At 37.3% G+C, this 15,757-nt stretch overlaps 1 protein-coding gene across 1 annotated transcript in view; it reads left to right on the top strand.

Annotated features, from left to right (window-relative positions):
• lmbrd1 (LMBR1 domain containing 1) overlaps positions 1–15,757 on the top strand; it is an 80,187-nt gene that overhangs the window by 58,457 nt on the left and 5,973 nt on the right. Inside the window, exon 14 of the mRNA XM_084736505.1 lies at positions 16–97. Within this exon, the coding sequence (XP_084592631.1) occupies positions 16–97 (82 nt within the window). The remainder of the gene's footprint in view (positions 1–15; positions 98–15,757) is intronic.

The following is a 15,757-nucleotide window of genomic DNA, read 5'->3' as shown; positions in this document are numbered from 1 at the left end:
GTGTTTTTTGATCAGAGTCAGATGCCCTCAGCAGGTCCTACATCTGGGAATGCTACTTTTGGCACCACGAGGATCTGTGATGCCGACGCGCCTGAGGGTAAGTCTGTCATCTCCGCTCGCACAGAAAGGTAGCACTGGTCCAAGAGTGAGATGTTGGAAGAACTTACACAACATCATCAAAGATTTATTCCTCACAAGTCGAGTCTATACGAGAAGAAAGGAAGGACAGTGTACAACTGGGCCATGTCATGTAGAACACTGTTTAGTAATCTTTATCACCATTCATTATTCATTAGAGGGAATAATACCAAGGACAAACATTTAGTAATGCAGTACATGCCCTCTTGCTGTCTCCATGCCAACGCTTATTACAGTAAATCAGCCATGAAAACACAAACGCGTGAATGTACATCATACCAGTGAGCTTTATCACATTAATTTATTCATTTGCAGAGTGCTCAAGTAATTCTCCTGTTGGTGGTGCAGCAGATGTGATGCAGTTGTCATATCTGTCATCAGCACAAAGGTTTAAAGCAAATAAACAAGACCATGAACGTACTTTATTCTTCGGCCTGCCATATCTCAGATTCCTGCCCTTGTTTTCCTCTTAAACACTCAAAGTGACTGTTAGTTTTTGTAAAGTCATCTGTAAAATCTAACTTTAACATGTTGGAGTGTGCATGTGTGTTTGTGTTCACAGAGGTGTATTGGTGTGGAGGATAATTATTTTTTTATTCAAATTAATCAAGGTGTTTGGCCATAAATGCTCTCCCAGAAGACACAGAATTGAATAGCAATTAGAGAAGCTAATGAGTGTTGATGCATTTAAATGTCAAGTATGTAATAAGAAACCAGTCAAGTAGGAGTTGTTCATTTTTACAAGCCAATCAAATATTACGCATATTTGACAAATATATGATATGATATTATCTCTAATTTGTGAAGTATTTTCTTTCTCAGACTCTGTTTTGTTCTAATCTAGTTTATTTCAGTATTTTTTTTTTGTTGATGCTACTTAAGTTTTGCCTGTACTGCATCACATTGCATGACATCTCTCAAAGGGTTTCATACTAAATATTACCAACAAGGCTGACATGTGAACAGATAAATTCTATATTCTTGAGCATGTTGGGCTATTTGTTAGAATGTGAAAAACAACTGTAGGTATATAAGATGACAAAGTGGCCTTGCAGGTCTGTACCTACAGTATATTGTCAACGATATTAGTATTAGAGCCCAACTGATAAATTTAAATATTAACAGCAACAGAAAAGAAAAAAATTATAAAAGTAGTATAAAAACAAAGAAAAGTCCCATCCCAAACCAAGAAGTGCTCTAAAAAATATATGTAGACGTAAATTGTAAATAAATAAAATGTACAACAATGTGATATTAACACCAACTGATGAAGCAGCCAACCGTTGCCCTCCAGGGATAAGTGAGTCAGAGTTTCTGAAGGAAGGAATGCAGAGGATCCCAAAGTCGCCAGAATCTGTCCGATTTATTAGTGAGATCATAAGTCACTTTCTCCAGAGGCAGAACAGCAGAGATCTGTGATATCCACATCCACATTTCTCTGGGGACCTGCAGAGCAGACGGTCGCAGCAAGATACACTTTTTTTAGGCAGAAATAAAAGAATTATTAACAGAGATTTGGTGTCCTTATCAAAGATATTGTCTGAAATATGGTTCAACAAATAAAACGAAGAAGTCAATGTGAGCTGTTTACAAGACTTATATAGTTATATATAGTTTTTGTTTTACTTGTCTTTTCTTTATTTATATTTACTTATAATTATAAAATAACAGCTGCTATCATTTGTTTTGTTTTATAATGTTGTGTTTATGTATATTCTCTATATTCTGTATGAAGAATATTAGACAATTTATTGATATCATAATTTTTTGAGGCTCTAACAATACAGTATAGGTCAGGCCCTAATTATAATTGCATCTGTGGGTTTCACTTTAGGACCGTGTTATCTAAAGAGTCCCCTGCAGCGTGTCAGCTCCTGGAAAATGTCCCCTGTTTTGCCCCTCATTGCCATTAAGAGACACGTGTGGGGCTAGACCTGTTGTGGCAGGAAGGTTTGGAATGACAATGAGGTGTTTGCCTCAATATAGCGGAGATGTTAGAGATAGCCATTATTGACTTGGTTTTCATGAATAATTTTCACTTTATCCAACAGTACGGAAAATGCATTGAGACAGGGTAAGACAGGCAGAAAATAGAAAGATAAAGCAGAGTCAGGAGAGTAACTGCAGAGATCAAAGGTAAGATATTATTTGTTTACAATAATCTGGTGTGTAGACACACATTTAAGTTCTCTCCTACCTGTGGGGAGGCTAGAATGCTTTTATACATTATAGCAAAATAATTAGCTGCTAGCTGTCCTGAATGACCTATAAAGTTAATGTTGATTCACTGTGGACTTTATGTTGTAGAAGTTGTCTCTGTCTGTTGTATAGTATAGGAGGAGATGGCATGTGACTGGTAGATTGCACAGAGTCCTCCGTACGCCTTAATTCAGAGCACTGCAATGCATAGTCAAAGCCACATTCAGTGACACATCATTTATTATTGGCCACAAGATCTTTGCCTCCTTAAATGTTGTCTTCTACGTGCCTCTGTGAAGTTGTATTTTTTTCATAGGAGCACAGATGTAAGTTGTAACATAATGTCTGGACAGATGGTGTCAAAAGTTTCAGCTTCAGGTACACATTGTTACCGTCTCCAGACCAGCTCAAGTTCAGTGGAAAATTATCCTGTATTTACATTATTTGAAATTTGATCTGTTTAAACATGCTGTTAAACAATCACACAGAAATGATAAAAATAGGTTACAAATATCAGTCCATAAGTTGACAAATTAAACCTTTTGAAATTAAGAAAGGAAAAAAGATAAATAAATAAGCAAACAAACTAGCAAATGTATTTTTTTAAAGCAAAAAAGTCCACATACACATGAGTTAGATAGAGATGATGGTAGCTGTGATGCCTTCTACATAAAGGATAATTTACAGTGAGCTGGTCATTGAATCATCCTGAAGGGGTTTATTTCACAATCTCACTGTACATTATTCTGCTTATTACACAGTTCCTTACATTAAAAAATTCAAAAACTCAAAATCAACAATTTGACATGAAATCTTAAAAATGATTTTGTTGCTCCTTCACAGCCTATGATCCATAGCAACGGTCTGCTCTTCATAGCAACAGTCTGCTAAACAGAAATGAGAGACCTTAAAATGCTGTAACTGTAACAGAGGATCCCCAATGCAATAGCCTGATATCAGACTGAATTTTCAACTCGTTGCACTTCATTTCCTTATTCAGTCAACTTAGTGTAGTGGGCAGGTTCAAGGTCTGGACACAGGCTAACGGCAGTTCTTCTCCTTTTCTTGCACGCCCCCCTTCAGAAGCCGATAAAAGTTCACACCCCCACCCCACTATTTTTAAGCAATAATTAACAATAATTGGTGAAGCAGCTGATAAAAAAGGATTCAAGTTAAATTTTAGTGAAATAACAGACAGCATGATAGCATCAGCAAGATCTTGGTTGTTTATTTCCCCTACATAAATCATATTCGTTCAACTTTGCTTCACTCTATATTTCTCCCCTGGTCACCAGCGCTCCTGCTGCAGTGGCTCCCCAGAACTGTTGCCCTAATGGTATATCTAATTTTTTCTTGGTGGATATGACACATAACCTCTCTAATTCATTGGCCCTATGTTGGAGGCAGAGCATCCTTCCATTTGAGCAAAATAAGCTTTCTGGCAGGCAGAGAGCAAAATGCCATCGTATTTATAGGAGCATCCACTGGAGACACACAAAACAATGAAATTAGTAGAGATGGGTCTACTGTTTTTCCACATATAACAGAGAACATCTCAATGATGCATTGCTAAAAATAGTACAGTTTGGGACATGACCAAAACACATGCAGCAATGTGGCAGGAGCGAGCTTACATCGATCACATGTAGGGTCAGTATCCTTCTTCATCTCAAACTTTGAAGCTATGAAGACGGCATACTAATTTAAAGTGAACCACAGCGTCCCTAAGGCACATCAAGGAGGATTCTCTGTATAATTTTTTGCCAGATTGCCTCTGGGATTATTTTGTCTAGGTCTGCTTCCAATTTGTATTTAAGAGAATCCACACAGGTCAGGTTATGTGTGCTAAGCAATGTCCAGTGCACTTGGCTTTGTTTGCTTTTCTACCCATAACATGTAAGTACCATTGACTGTAAATAAAATGGACGCCAAAGCTCCTCTTTCTCCAGTTGTACAAAGGTGAAGCCAAAGTATCCCAGATACAAGCGCTGCTGGTGACATCGTTTGGATCCAGAGTCTGCACAGTAGGGAATAGGGTTGGAACCACACTCTCGTACATACAGCCAGCTAACTCCATTGCGAATAGAGTTCAGCTGTCAATCATGACATGAAACCTTCTTCATCGTGTAAAATAACTAATTAAAACCAAACTGATCAGAAAATGAACACTTGAACAAGCATCAGTGTGATGAGAGCTACCTAAAATGTATTTGATGTGTACTTGGATGTTTTAGTTTGGCCCATGTCCTCTCTATTAACATAGCCAACCACCAGGGAGCAATCAAGATGCTTTGGCTTCACTTTTGGGGAGCTCTCCTGTCGTCATTTCTAATATATCTCAATGGTAAGTACTCTGAATAAAAACACAAGCACTCGTCACTGAAAACTTGCTAATTCTTACTCATCTAAATAGGGAGCTAGAGAGATATTAGCTGAACTACATCCTGAATGAAGAAAAAAACTGAGTGGTTAGATGTTTGGTTGGGCTTTCAGCAGTTGTGACTATAGTGGTATTTATACAACATAGAAGTGCTAATGGACTAATGTCTTTGAAACTGGAAAGAACGGTACCTCTAATCTAATCTCATGAATAAGTGGCACATGGCACAAAAGGCACTCAGTGGTGCTATTTCTTATCCTCTGAATAAAGCTTCCTGAAGGCCAAAATCAGGAAAATACAGCGCACCAAAATACTTAAATGGTCCAAATGTCTATTACAATGTACAGTAAATATGTAGTCGAAGATAGATTCTGACTGAGAAGGATTCATGTTTTGTTTAAATATTAAAACTTGTTGTCCACATACTGTATAATGAGGACTGATTTTATATCAAAAGAAAAGTGATTGATAAGTTTGCATTCAGAATCAGTTTATTGCCAAGTCAGGTATTTGGTGAATAGCAGTAAATATAGTTAGAGAAAATAAAAATGCAAGAACTGCAAAAGTAAAGAAAAATAAATATTAATTTGGCTATGTATTGCCTATTTCAGGCAAGTGGAACAGAAGTGTACTTGCCTGAAGCCAATTTTTTACTTGCCCTTGGACAAATTGTTTTATTTATTAGCACTTATCAAATAACAGCAGGGACTAAAGTTAATTGTCATGTTTAGTCTGGGGCTGCAGCATCTATAAATTGTCAGAAAATAGTAAAAAATTTCCATCCCAGTTTCTCAAAGTCCAAGGTGATGTGTCCACCCCAAAACCCAAAGATATTTATCTTATTAATAATCAAAAAAAAGCAGGAAACCTCCATATTTGAGAGGCTGAAAGCAGGTATTTTGCTTGAAAATTATCAATGTAGTTTAGTAGTTCAATTCTTTTTTTTTTTACCACTTTCCTGCTGGGCAAGTGAGTTGCTAGATTTACTTGCCCTGGCCAAGAGGGCAATCCTCACTGTGGACCCTTTCTAGCCAGATATGAAACATGTCTAAGTTTCAAGCTCCACTGGTGCATAACAACAGAATTCTTCATGCCGTGTCTCCTTTGAGAAAAAAGCCTTACCGTGCCATGACCAAGAGAGTCACTAAAATGCATATGAATTGACATATTGTCTAAATTTCAGGCTCCTTTTGGTGCATAACAATGAAAATGTAAAGATAAAATAAATAAAAGTGCTGGTAAAGAACACTAGAAAAAAATAAATATTAATCCAACTATGTTTGCACATGACAATAATGCTAATACTGCCAACATACAGTAATTACATAAACTGACAATCCCCCACAGTTCTCTTGTTTACATGACTGTCCAGACAGAATTGTGGAAATTAATTGTCTTTTCTTTGTTTGGTTGTTTGTTTTTCTCAAACAAATAATTTGTTTCCTGTCCCACAACTATCACAATTAAAGCAAACAGATTGAACTGTGATTTTGCACCACTTTATCATGTTGTTTTATTGCAGCCTGGAAGCTGTTTTGTATCTGACTACAAGAGCAGTTGTACATATAGCTGTTGAAGTCGAGCTGGATTAAGTGAAATAAAGTCAAATGTGTGCCTGGTACCACAGGACCCTCAGTTGGTAAGAACAGAAATCAGTTTTTGCTCAAGTACCGTTAATTACTGAGGGCACATGTCAAAGGATTGTGAGATCTGTTAATTTCCACAGACGTTTTGGCACTCGTCTGTACTGTTATATTAAAGGAGTCATGGAGTCACTCGGAAAATGGCCAACAGTATTTCTACTGTCTCTTTTGAACAGCTCAGGGAAACTGGTCCTATTTTGGCCATCTTGGAAATGGCTCCTGCTTTCATAACAGCCGTTGTACCACCTACCATGAGGAGGAGGAAGTGTCAAGCAGAGACAACACATGCGACTGAGAGGGAATACAATCAAAAGCTTATCGACTGATATACTGTACAAAGTAACAGGTTAAAGATTTCATTTTTGTGGTGAAAGACTGCAAATCTTCCTTTCCCAAATCACATAAAGCAGCTTTTCCCCCAAAGGGGAAACACCTCATCAGCCGTTGGTATGAGGTGTTCTTTTTTTTTTTTTTAATATCTGTGGCAGTGACAGGATAGGAGAGAGAGAACAGTCATCTCATCTAAATCTAATGTTTGATCATTTGTCCTCCTGCAATTCCTGCTGTTTGTTCATGTCAATCTGAAGAAATTCAATCTGAAAATTCATAGACTAGAATTTACCAGCAAAGATTAATTTAATCTTAGATTAGTTCTAATCAGATTTTACCTAAACCAGTTTTAAAATGAGATTTGAAATTAACAGAACTCTGTTGCACGATTAAAAATAATCACAGTTTAGTAAATCCAGGTTTAGTGATGTAAACTGAAATTAAATAGTTTAGTCAATGTGGAGATGCTTGCTTGCCCAAATTTAAATGAAATAAATCAGTAATTTTGTGTGCTGTTGGTAGTAAGTATAAAACCGGGGGGAACAGTTACCTTTCAGCTGTTCTGTATTTTTTAACATAATATTTAATTGTTTGCTAACTAACTAAAAAAATATGAACAAAACATGGTGTCATTTGTTAGCTAGCTAAAAAAAAAACAAAACCAAACAAACAAATAAAAAACAATGTTGTAGCCTGGTTAGCCTACACATGATGGTTTGGCTGAGAATTGTTTTGCTCAATCCGTCTAAAAAAGACAGAAGGCCAAATAATCAACTGGAGTGGAAGAAAGCAAAGACTCATCATAAAACTCAGTTGGGTTGAGTTTGTCCCTTAAGTTTCTATGATGAACTTTATTATTTTCCTCAATTTTCTCAATCCATCTGAAAAGACTGATTTTTTAAAAGTTAAATCTTCTATCTAAGAATCTATCTAAGTCCAAGTTTAAAGTTAATAAGGGATGACATTCTAAATTGGACTTAAAAGTCTTGGTTGATCATAAATAAATTTAATCTAGTTTTAGAGTAAAAACTAAATCGAAGTTTAAAGAGAGGTTTAAATCTTTTTTAATTTTAAACTAGTTGAAAAGTTTTTTGCAACATAATTTAAAGTTAAGACATGAATTAATGAGGTTTAAAAATCAATCCTTGTTGGCGCAACCCAACCTTAACAATTAAATAGACCCAATATTCTGGACATAAACTGAGGATGATCCTCTAATGGTACATGGAAAAACGAATGTGCCGTACACATTCTGTTCTCTACTATACCCGTTTTTTCATTCCCTAACCCAGATCCTAACCTTTATTTTGTAGGCATCTGTTATGTTGTGTTGTTGTCTGTATATTTTGGTTTTCAAATATTGGTTGCATTCTAGTAAGCTCTTGAAATATTTTTTAATCAAATCCAGAGCCACATCATTAAGTCAGGCACCGTACTCTATCTGTATTTTTGTAAACACTGAAATAGTGTTCTTCATGCCATCCATGTCTTCTTGGAGAAAGAAGCTTTACCTTAGCATGAACAAGAGATTCACAAACACGGATATGAATTGACATATTCTCTAAATTTCAAGCTCCTCGTTGGAAGGTCAAAACTTTGTAATAACCCTCATTGTGACACTGGATCAAAAGACAGCGAAGGAAAAAGAGGGTAGAAGTCGAGCTGGTGACTGATTGGCCAGTTGGTCACTGTGGTTTAATGACACTAACATCTTGGCAAGCAGGTTCTCAGTGTCAAGCTCTCCATTATCTACTCTAAGGTCATTACCTCACCATTACTCATTTACTCAGCAGAATGGACACAAATCCTCAGGAGTTAGTTGCCATGGCCCCAGACACCCTGAACCCTGAAGTCCTCTTCAGTTTGTGATTTCACACAGTGAATGCAGGCGTTTTAAGGAAAGTAAGAATCTGTTCTCTTTGTGCATTACTAGAAGTTCTGTTCTCTGGACCTGTCCAGAGCAGTGACGCTGCTTTCCTCCTCGTTCATTTTAATTTTCATCTTTGTCATCTTCATCTTTATAGAGGCATCAGTAATGAGTTGTAAAGATTCATAACAATTTAAAATCTCCTTGTAGTAGCCTCAAAATACTAAAGTAATGTTGCAAACCCTGCAAAAACACAGTTGCAGTTCAACTTGGTCACAGATTATGGAATAGTCAAATCCAGCCGCTGTTTTGTTTGTCCCACCATGTAGCAGTGACGCCATCACTGTGGTGGCACGTCACAGTGTTTGTCACTCAGTTTCCACCGGTCATGTCTAGAGAGGAACCACTGATTTGCAAAACTCTCGGGAGATTTTCGTCACAGTTTTGGTTAAAATGATCTCTCTTGTGAGAGCTTTGGGGGGTCTGGGGTTTGCTTCTAGACCCTGTGACCGCTGTTGCCTGCTGACAGTGACAGCATGGATAATTGGATTTACGACAGCAGTCCTCAGTAACAGATGAAGGTACACTTCTGGATGACGATATTGATGTTCATAGTAGTTAGATATTGGTTGTTGCAATAGCCAAAAATAGATGCTGGAGAAATAGAGCAAAAAACAAACCTCTGCCATGTTTAAGTGATGAGTACTGTGTAAAATATGAAAAAAAATTAAAACAAAAAAAGTCCTTTCTGTTGATCTTTTTCATCCACCAACAAACACCCAGAGAATCTATGGGTCTCCACTTCATGACATAAAGTCAAAGTTGACATTTGACATGACTGTTGGAGCAGCTGAGCACTGGACAGATTCTTCACGACTTCTTAGACGTTGTAGTCAAAAGTAATATTATATAAAAAGTACATCGAAAAACTGTCCACTTGTTATGACAGCTTGCATCCAAGCGAGTGCGTGTAGGGAGACGCCACTGCAGCAGTGGTGGTTTGTTTACGTCTGGTCCTTCTAAATTCCAAGTTCTTTTTAATAAATTATTTTATTTTTAATTTTTTATGGCTTCATGAAGCCTGACTGAAACTTTAGGAATTCTCAGCCACAGATGAGGCTGCTCTTTCAAATTATTCTCACCACCATGATGCTCATGCTGCTGCTCATCGTGGGTGAGTTTCTTTGATCATAAACTCTGACTCGCATCTAAATTCATCTACATTTACATCTACCATCTGCCCTTGTCAGTGAAGATGGTAGTTTTTGTAGTCACCGCCCTCTTGGATGATCTGTGTTTAAGTGTTTTCTTTGTCTGACTGACAGTTTTTGAGGATCCCAAATGATAATAATCCATCAGGGCCATTTAAATCGGCCTTCATCTCACTTATTGATGCATTTGATTTTATTTCAGTATGACGTCTAGCATCACAGATTTATCTGTCTTCATGTCCATTTCTAACGATCACTCCCTCATCCAAGAAAATTAACTGTCTCCTCTGTTGTTTATTGCTGTCATGCCAACACTTTCATCATCACATCTGCAAGTTTCATTATTGGTTATATTACTTCTCTTGACACTCTAACCAATGGTTTTAATGACATTCTGTCCACAGCACTTCTGACTCAGTTTGTCTCCTAAACTGAAAAAATTCTCTTGAGCTAAATTTGTCATATTCTCTAAAAAACCTTGTGCATTTTGCTTACAGTGAAGCCATATTACAAAACGTAAGAATGTCAACAACAGCATAATTTCTTATGGAACAGCAGCTCAAAAATGTTTAATAACACATTTTTGCAGAGAGGAAAGTAGAGCTGCAATGACTGGTTGACTAGTTGTCATGTATTGTACTCTTCTGCAACAGCAGATTAAATGTTTTTGGGTTGTGGACAAGACAGGACATTTGGGGACATCACCTTGTGCTGTGGGAAACTGTGATCAACATTTTTCACAATTTTTTAAAAAAAAATAATCAACGAATTAATCAGTGATGAAACTAATCATTAGTTGCAGTTAATTTCACCCTTGATAATCAATAAATCCAACCCCAGGTTTTGTTTTTGACACAGTAACTCAATTTACCAATAATTGCCCCTGTGTCATTGCTTCATTTCTTCTGCTGATGTTTTTGTTTTTCACCAATAAGGTCGATGCTGTCAGAGACAAAATTATAAATATTATGCTCCCTGAAGCCTTTCCCATTCTGTACAAGTTGGCAGTTTAAGCTGAATTTTAACCATGACCTAAAGTCCAGTTATTTTACCTTGGAAGACATTTCACATTATTTCTAGTTTGAATCCCTGTGATGAAACTTCTAATACAGAGGAGTGTTTTCACACTATGGACTGCTGTCTGTTTCCTAGCAACTTGCCGGTTTCCACAGCATTGTTTTACAGAGCTTCAGGGGGAGGATGGTCGTAATTTTATGTGTTGCCTCTGAGATGTCAGGTGCCCAAGCAATTTTCAAGTGGAGACTCCCTCAACCCCAACACAAATTAATAGTAATTTTCTTTGCAACAAGGGAATCATTATCAATTTGTGTTACAATGGAATATGTCAATCAAAAGTTATTCTCTTGGAAGGCAAATGTCCATCTTGTAATCCAGCCCTTACCCTTAAAAGAAAATGCAGTTTCAAAGAACATCTGTTCATTGGTATTGTACCAAAAGACATCCACTCTTAATTAATAGAATTAAAAATACTTTCTGATGAAGATCAGACTTTGAAGAAGTCTAATTAAAGCGATAGTCTTTGCTTAAAGCTTCTCTAATCAATATTTTTCATCTTTCATGCCACAGCTGGCAGATTTTTTCCCTCAGGCGTTGTTTTAAACAAAAAAAAAACAGGGCTGAACGTTAAAGGGAGAGTTCACCCCAAAATCAAAAATACATATTTTTCCTCTCGTCTGTAGTGCTTTTTTCCATCTTCACTGTTTTGCTGTGAGTAGCAGGGTTTTGGAGGTATTGGCCATAGTGGTGTCTAAACTAGAACTAGGTGGCACTACTCCTGTGGTGCTCAAAGAGCCAAAAATAAAATAGATTAAAAAAAAAACCTCAATAGCAATGTTTCTTTACAGAAATCATGACCCGGTCACTCAAGATAATCCACAGACACTTGCTGTGAGTAGTTTCATGTATGAAGTACTTTGTCTCTGCAGTAGAATAGAATCTTTCTAATAGAAGGAAAGTAGTAACTTCATGACAAGGTGTGTGAATTATCTCGAGTAACCAAGTCATGATTTTTGGATGGATGTGATTTTTTAAATGTATATTTTGATGCTTTGAGCAACACAAGCCGAGTGACATTTATTCCCATTATATTGTAGAGAAGACAGACATCTCTACGGCCGATTTCTCCAAAACTCTGCAACTCACACTAAAATGACCGAAACTGGTAAATAGCAGTACACGCTGGAGGGAAAATATGTATTTTGATTTAGTGGTGAACCGTCCCTGTAATGGTTCTTTTTGGGGTGTTTTTTTTCACTTGCCAGGTCGGGCATCTTGGAATCCATTTGCCCAAGTCAATTTTACTTACTTGTTAGCTACTAACTATTTGTGTGATTGTCTGATGTCTTAAATTACAACTTCAAATGGACTCAGGCAGCAGTAGAAAACAAGATCCGCGCTGGAAATAGCAGAAATGTTCTTTCTTGGCCTCCTGTTGGTATAATGAGTGGTTTAAGTTAGATCAAGTTCAGTAATATAAGGATACGTCTTCATATGCTGTCTTCTGTGTCTTCATTTAGAGGTCTTAAACACCACTCAAATGGATTTTCTGTGCAAGTTAAACAAAAAAAAAACAAAAAAACAAGATTTTGCACAGCAAAAAGATGCTCTTGGTGAACATTCATCGACAACACTAATATGAGAGGCGGGAGATTTGAAAATAGTTCTGTTGAAGGAACATCAGCATCCTCAAAGGACACTGGGATGAAAGTGCTCTGTTGCTTTTTAGATGGAGAGAACTAAAAAGGATACAGTGTAGGAACACGAGGGCTCGCTGATAGAGAGGCTTTCACAAAGAACACAATGTGTGTGTGTTCAGGGTTTTATGCATGTGTTTGTGTTTGAATGCAGAGATGGAAGTTATACATAATGCATCATGCTACACGGGGCAGCACTCACCCAGGTATCATGAGTCAAGGTGAAATTACCTGCACTCGCACACTGCCCCATGCTCTTATCGGAGTACGGTAATGATTTCAAGGTGAAGTGGGTCAGTGGTGTACATGATAATATATTTAGGCAGACCACTGTTGTGAACCATCTGCGGGTCCCACTCGGAGCTCTGCAATTCAGGTGAGCAGCTGGAGAGCTACAGATGGCTGAGGTGCTGGAGGAAGAGAGCGGGGTCATGGGGATGAAGATAGACTTGCTTCTCCTATTATCTGTTGATCCTGGTGAAGTACAAGCTGATCGTTGGTGTACCTTCAGAGCTCCCGTCCCAGGGGCCCCACACTATCTAATCTTTATTATACATGAAACAGCACAGACCTGGATTTTCCTGCTTTTTTTAAAAAAAATTCAACACTGCAGAGAATACAGCTCAACTGATAAGGCCTTTTTTTAGAGCGATACCTATTTTAGAGGGGAACATTTCACCCACTACTGGTATAGTGGCCAATACACTTGAGTTTTTAAGGTGGTATGAAAATAGACCTTTCCTGTGTGGATTGTGCTCTGATTTTGCACTGATAAGACTAAGCAGAGGTACTCAGGATGCTGATTTCTGCATGCATCTTGCGCTCCTGCGGTGTTCCTACAACCTGGCTGAGCCTCCCCGAGTCTGGGGAGGAGGGGGCGGGATGAAACAACTCACTTCAACAATAAGCTGTATTTTAAACAGGGATTCAACTTATTTAAAATACCGTCAATGGCTCCAACTCACTATTTGTTCTGTTGTACCTGTTTTTGTATGCGCAATAGCTACATATTATTCCTTTAAACAAATAACCTTGTTGAAGAATATTTTTATTCCTTAACATGTTAAATACATTGTTTACCACTTCTACAAATGAATGCTGAGGAAAAAAAGTATACATAACGATAAAATAAATGGCTAAATAAACATAAGAACTGTTCAGTGTCGGTCAATTGCTAAATATTTTCATACTATCAGTCAATTAGGGACAAGTTGTAAAATAAGAAGCTTATCTTCTCCACATTTTCACCTGCCAGGGAGCTCCTCTTATCCTCATTAATATTCTCCATTGTGCTTAATCTACATTAGGGGTGGAAGGTATGAACGATATAGAAAGTACATGGTATGAATTTTGACTATACCACTAAACAATGCCCAAAAAAAGTGTCAATGAGACACTGAACATAAAATGATAATGCATAAATTATGTTAGATGACTGTTTACATGAGATGGTTGTACTACATGTACTTGACAAAAAGTTTTTTGATATATTATTCCAATACCTCTTTTAAGAAAAATAAATATACCATGATATATAATGTTACCATCCAGGCTTCAAACTATACTGTTATAAAAGTTCAATCACCCAGCCCTAATCTAAATCAACATATCAGTGTGTATCTGTAAACATATATGCCGATACTGATATATATATATATATGTATGTGTGTGTGTGTGTGTGTGTGTGTGTGTGTGTGTGTGTGTGTGTGTGTGTGTGTGTGTGTGAAAGGCCCACCTCAAGCCAATATATCAGCTAACCCCTATATCAGTCAGGCTCTACTGGAGAAGAAAGCTTTTGAAACTTATTCCTTTAATGAATAAATTCTAAACCACACTGAGTTATTGCTGTGGACCTTGATGTCACGTAGCTCGGTATAAGTCTGATTGCACCGTTCATGGGGTTCAAGTCAGTGTGAGGAGCTGTGTAAGAAACAGTGTGATAGGAGCAGCTCAGCAGGGTTAGCGTTAATGCTCCAGATGGCTCTCCAACATAGCCAGACAGTGCGTTTTGTCTTCACTTCAGCTTTGTGGACTTTTCTCTCTCGCCTTGTTATGTTGAAATTAAACAGGTCTGATTGAGGGTATACTGAAGTATTTTTCTTTCTTTAATTGCTTCAGTTTGCGTGGCTAAGCTAATTAATACATGTGATCTGAAAGGAAGCATTTTTCTTCTTCGCTTTCTTCCTGTATTTTCACACAAAAAAACAATCTAAGCATTGAAGAGAGACCCAGACACCACACGCATTTCATTGGCACTTTCCACATTTGACGTCATCAGCATTTCCCATGCCTGCCAATACCCATTCATGCACATAAAGGAGAATGACTCAGCTTAAGAATTCTTATATTATTCCTGCCGACTCTGCCAGTCAGATCAATAGCAGTATCAGTTCTGTCGAGAACCGGAGAGCTCAGACTCAAAGGTGATGTCACCAGCATAAAGCACAAGAGCTACTCCACAGACTGAAGAAAGCAATTGGATTTTAGAAGTAATAAGTGAGTTTCTTTTTTTTTCGAGGTGTTGGGTTTTTTTTATATTCACGATCACGGTGTCGGTCAATGCTGATCGAGCTGTCCTTGGTCATTTTAGAAACATTACAAGAGTAGAGTTTGTTTACTTCTGTCGAGGTCAGTTTGAGAGATGCTTCCAGAAAGTAGCTAGACGTAGTCAGATTCAGCTTCAAACTGGTTGATTGAGTGGGTTACTACTGGATAACTTTGTACTCTGTAATTTTCATCATTTATGAACACTCAGACTTGCATTCATACAGAAGTGTAGCGCGCACAGCTACCGTGATTAACTGATTATGTTGATCAAAAAGCTCGGGACAGAATCATTCATATAGAAATGCTGCTAATAATTCATGTGGACCATTGTATTGTAGAGTGGTTATTCATACTTCAAGGACTGTTCTTCATTGAAGGAGTCACATAAAGCCTGATTTTGATGAATGGTAAAAGTTGATGATGGACATTGCTTCTTTCAAATCGTTAATAGCAAGGACTAATGATTACGAAGGGAAGTTTTATGAAGTCTGGTCTAATTTTTTAATGTATATAAAGATAGAATCATAAAGGTTTGAACATATTCCTTTTTTGTAAACTTGTAACCTCTTCTTCCCCTTCTTTTTCTTTTTTATTTATTATTATTTTTTTAGATTATCTAGTGCCAAGATCTGTTGGGTTTGTTTTGTTAATTGCTTGTCTCTTATTCTAAAGTGTTAATGTATTATGCTGCATTGCGTTGTTTATGAAATGGAAAACTCAGTTTAAAA

This window comes from Lutjanus erythropterus, chromosome 14 (genome assembly GCF_056507025.1).
Source record: "Lutjanus erythropterus isolate fLutEry1 chromosome 14, fLutEry1.hap2, whole genome shotgun sequence".
NCBI classification, from domain to species: domain Eukaryota; kingdom Metazoa; phylum Chordata; class Actinopteri; order Lutjaniformes; family Lutjanidae; genus Lutjanus; species Lutjanus erythropterus.
The sequence above is the reverse complement of the archived record's forward strand: the minus strand, read 5'-3'. Positions and strand labels throughout refer to the sequence as shown.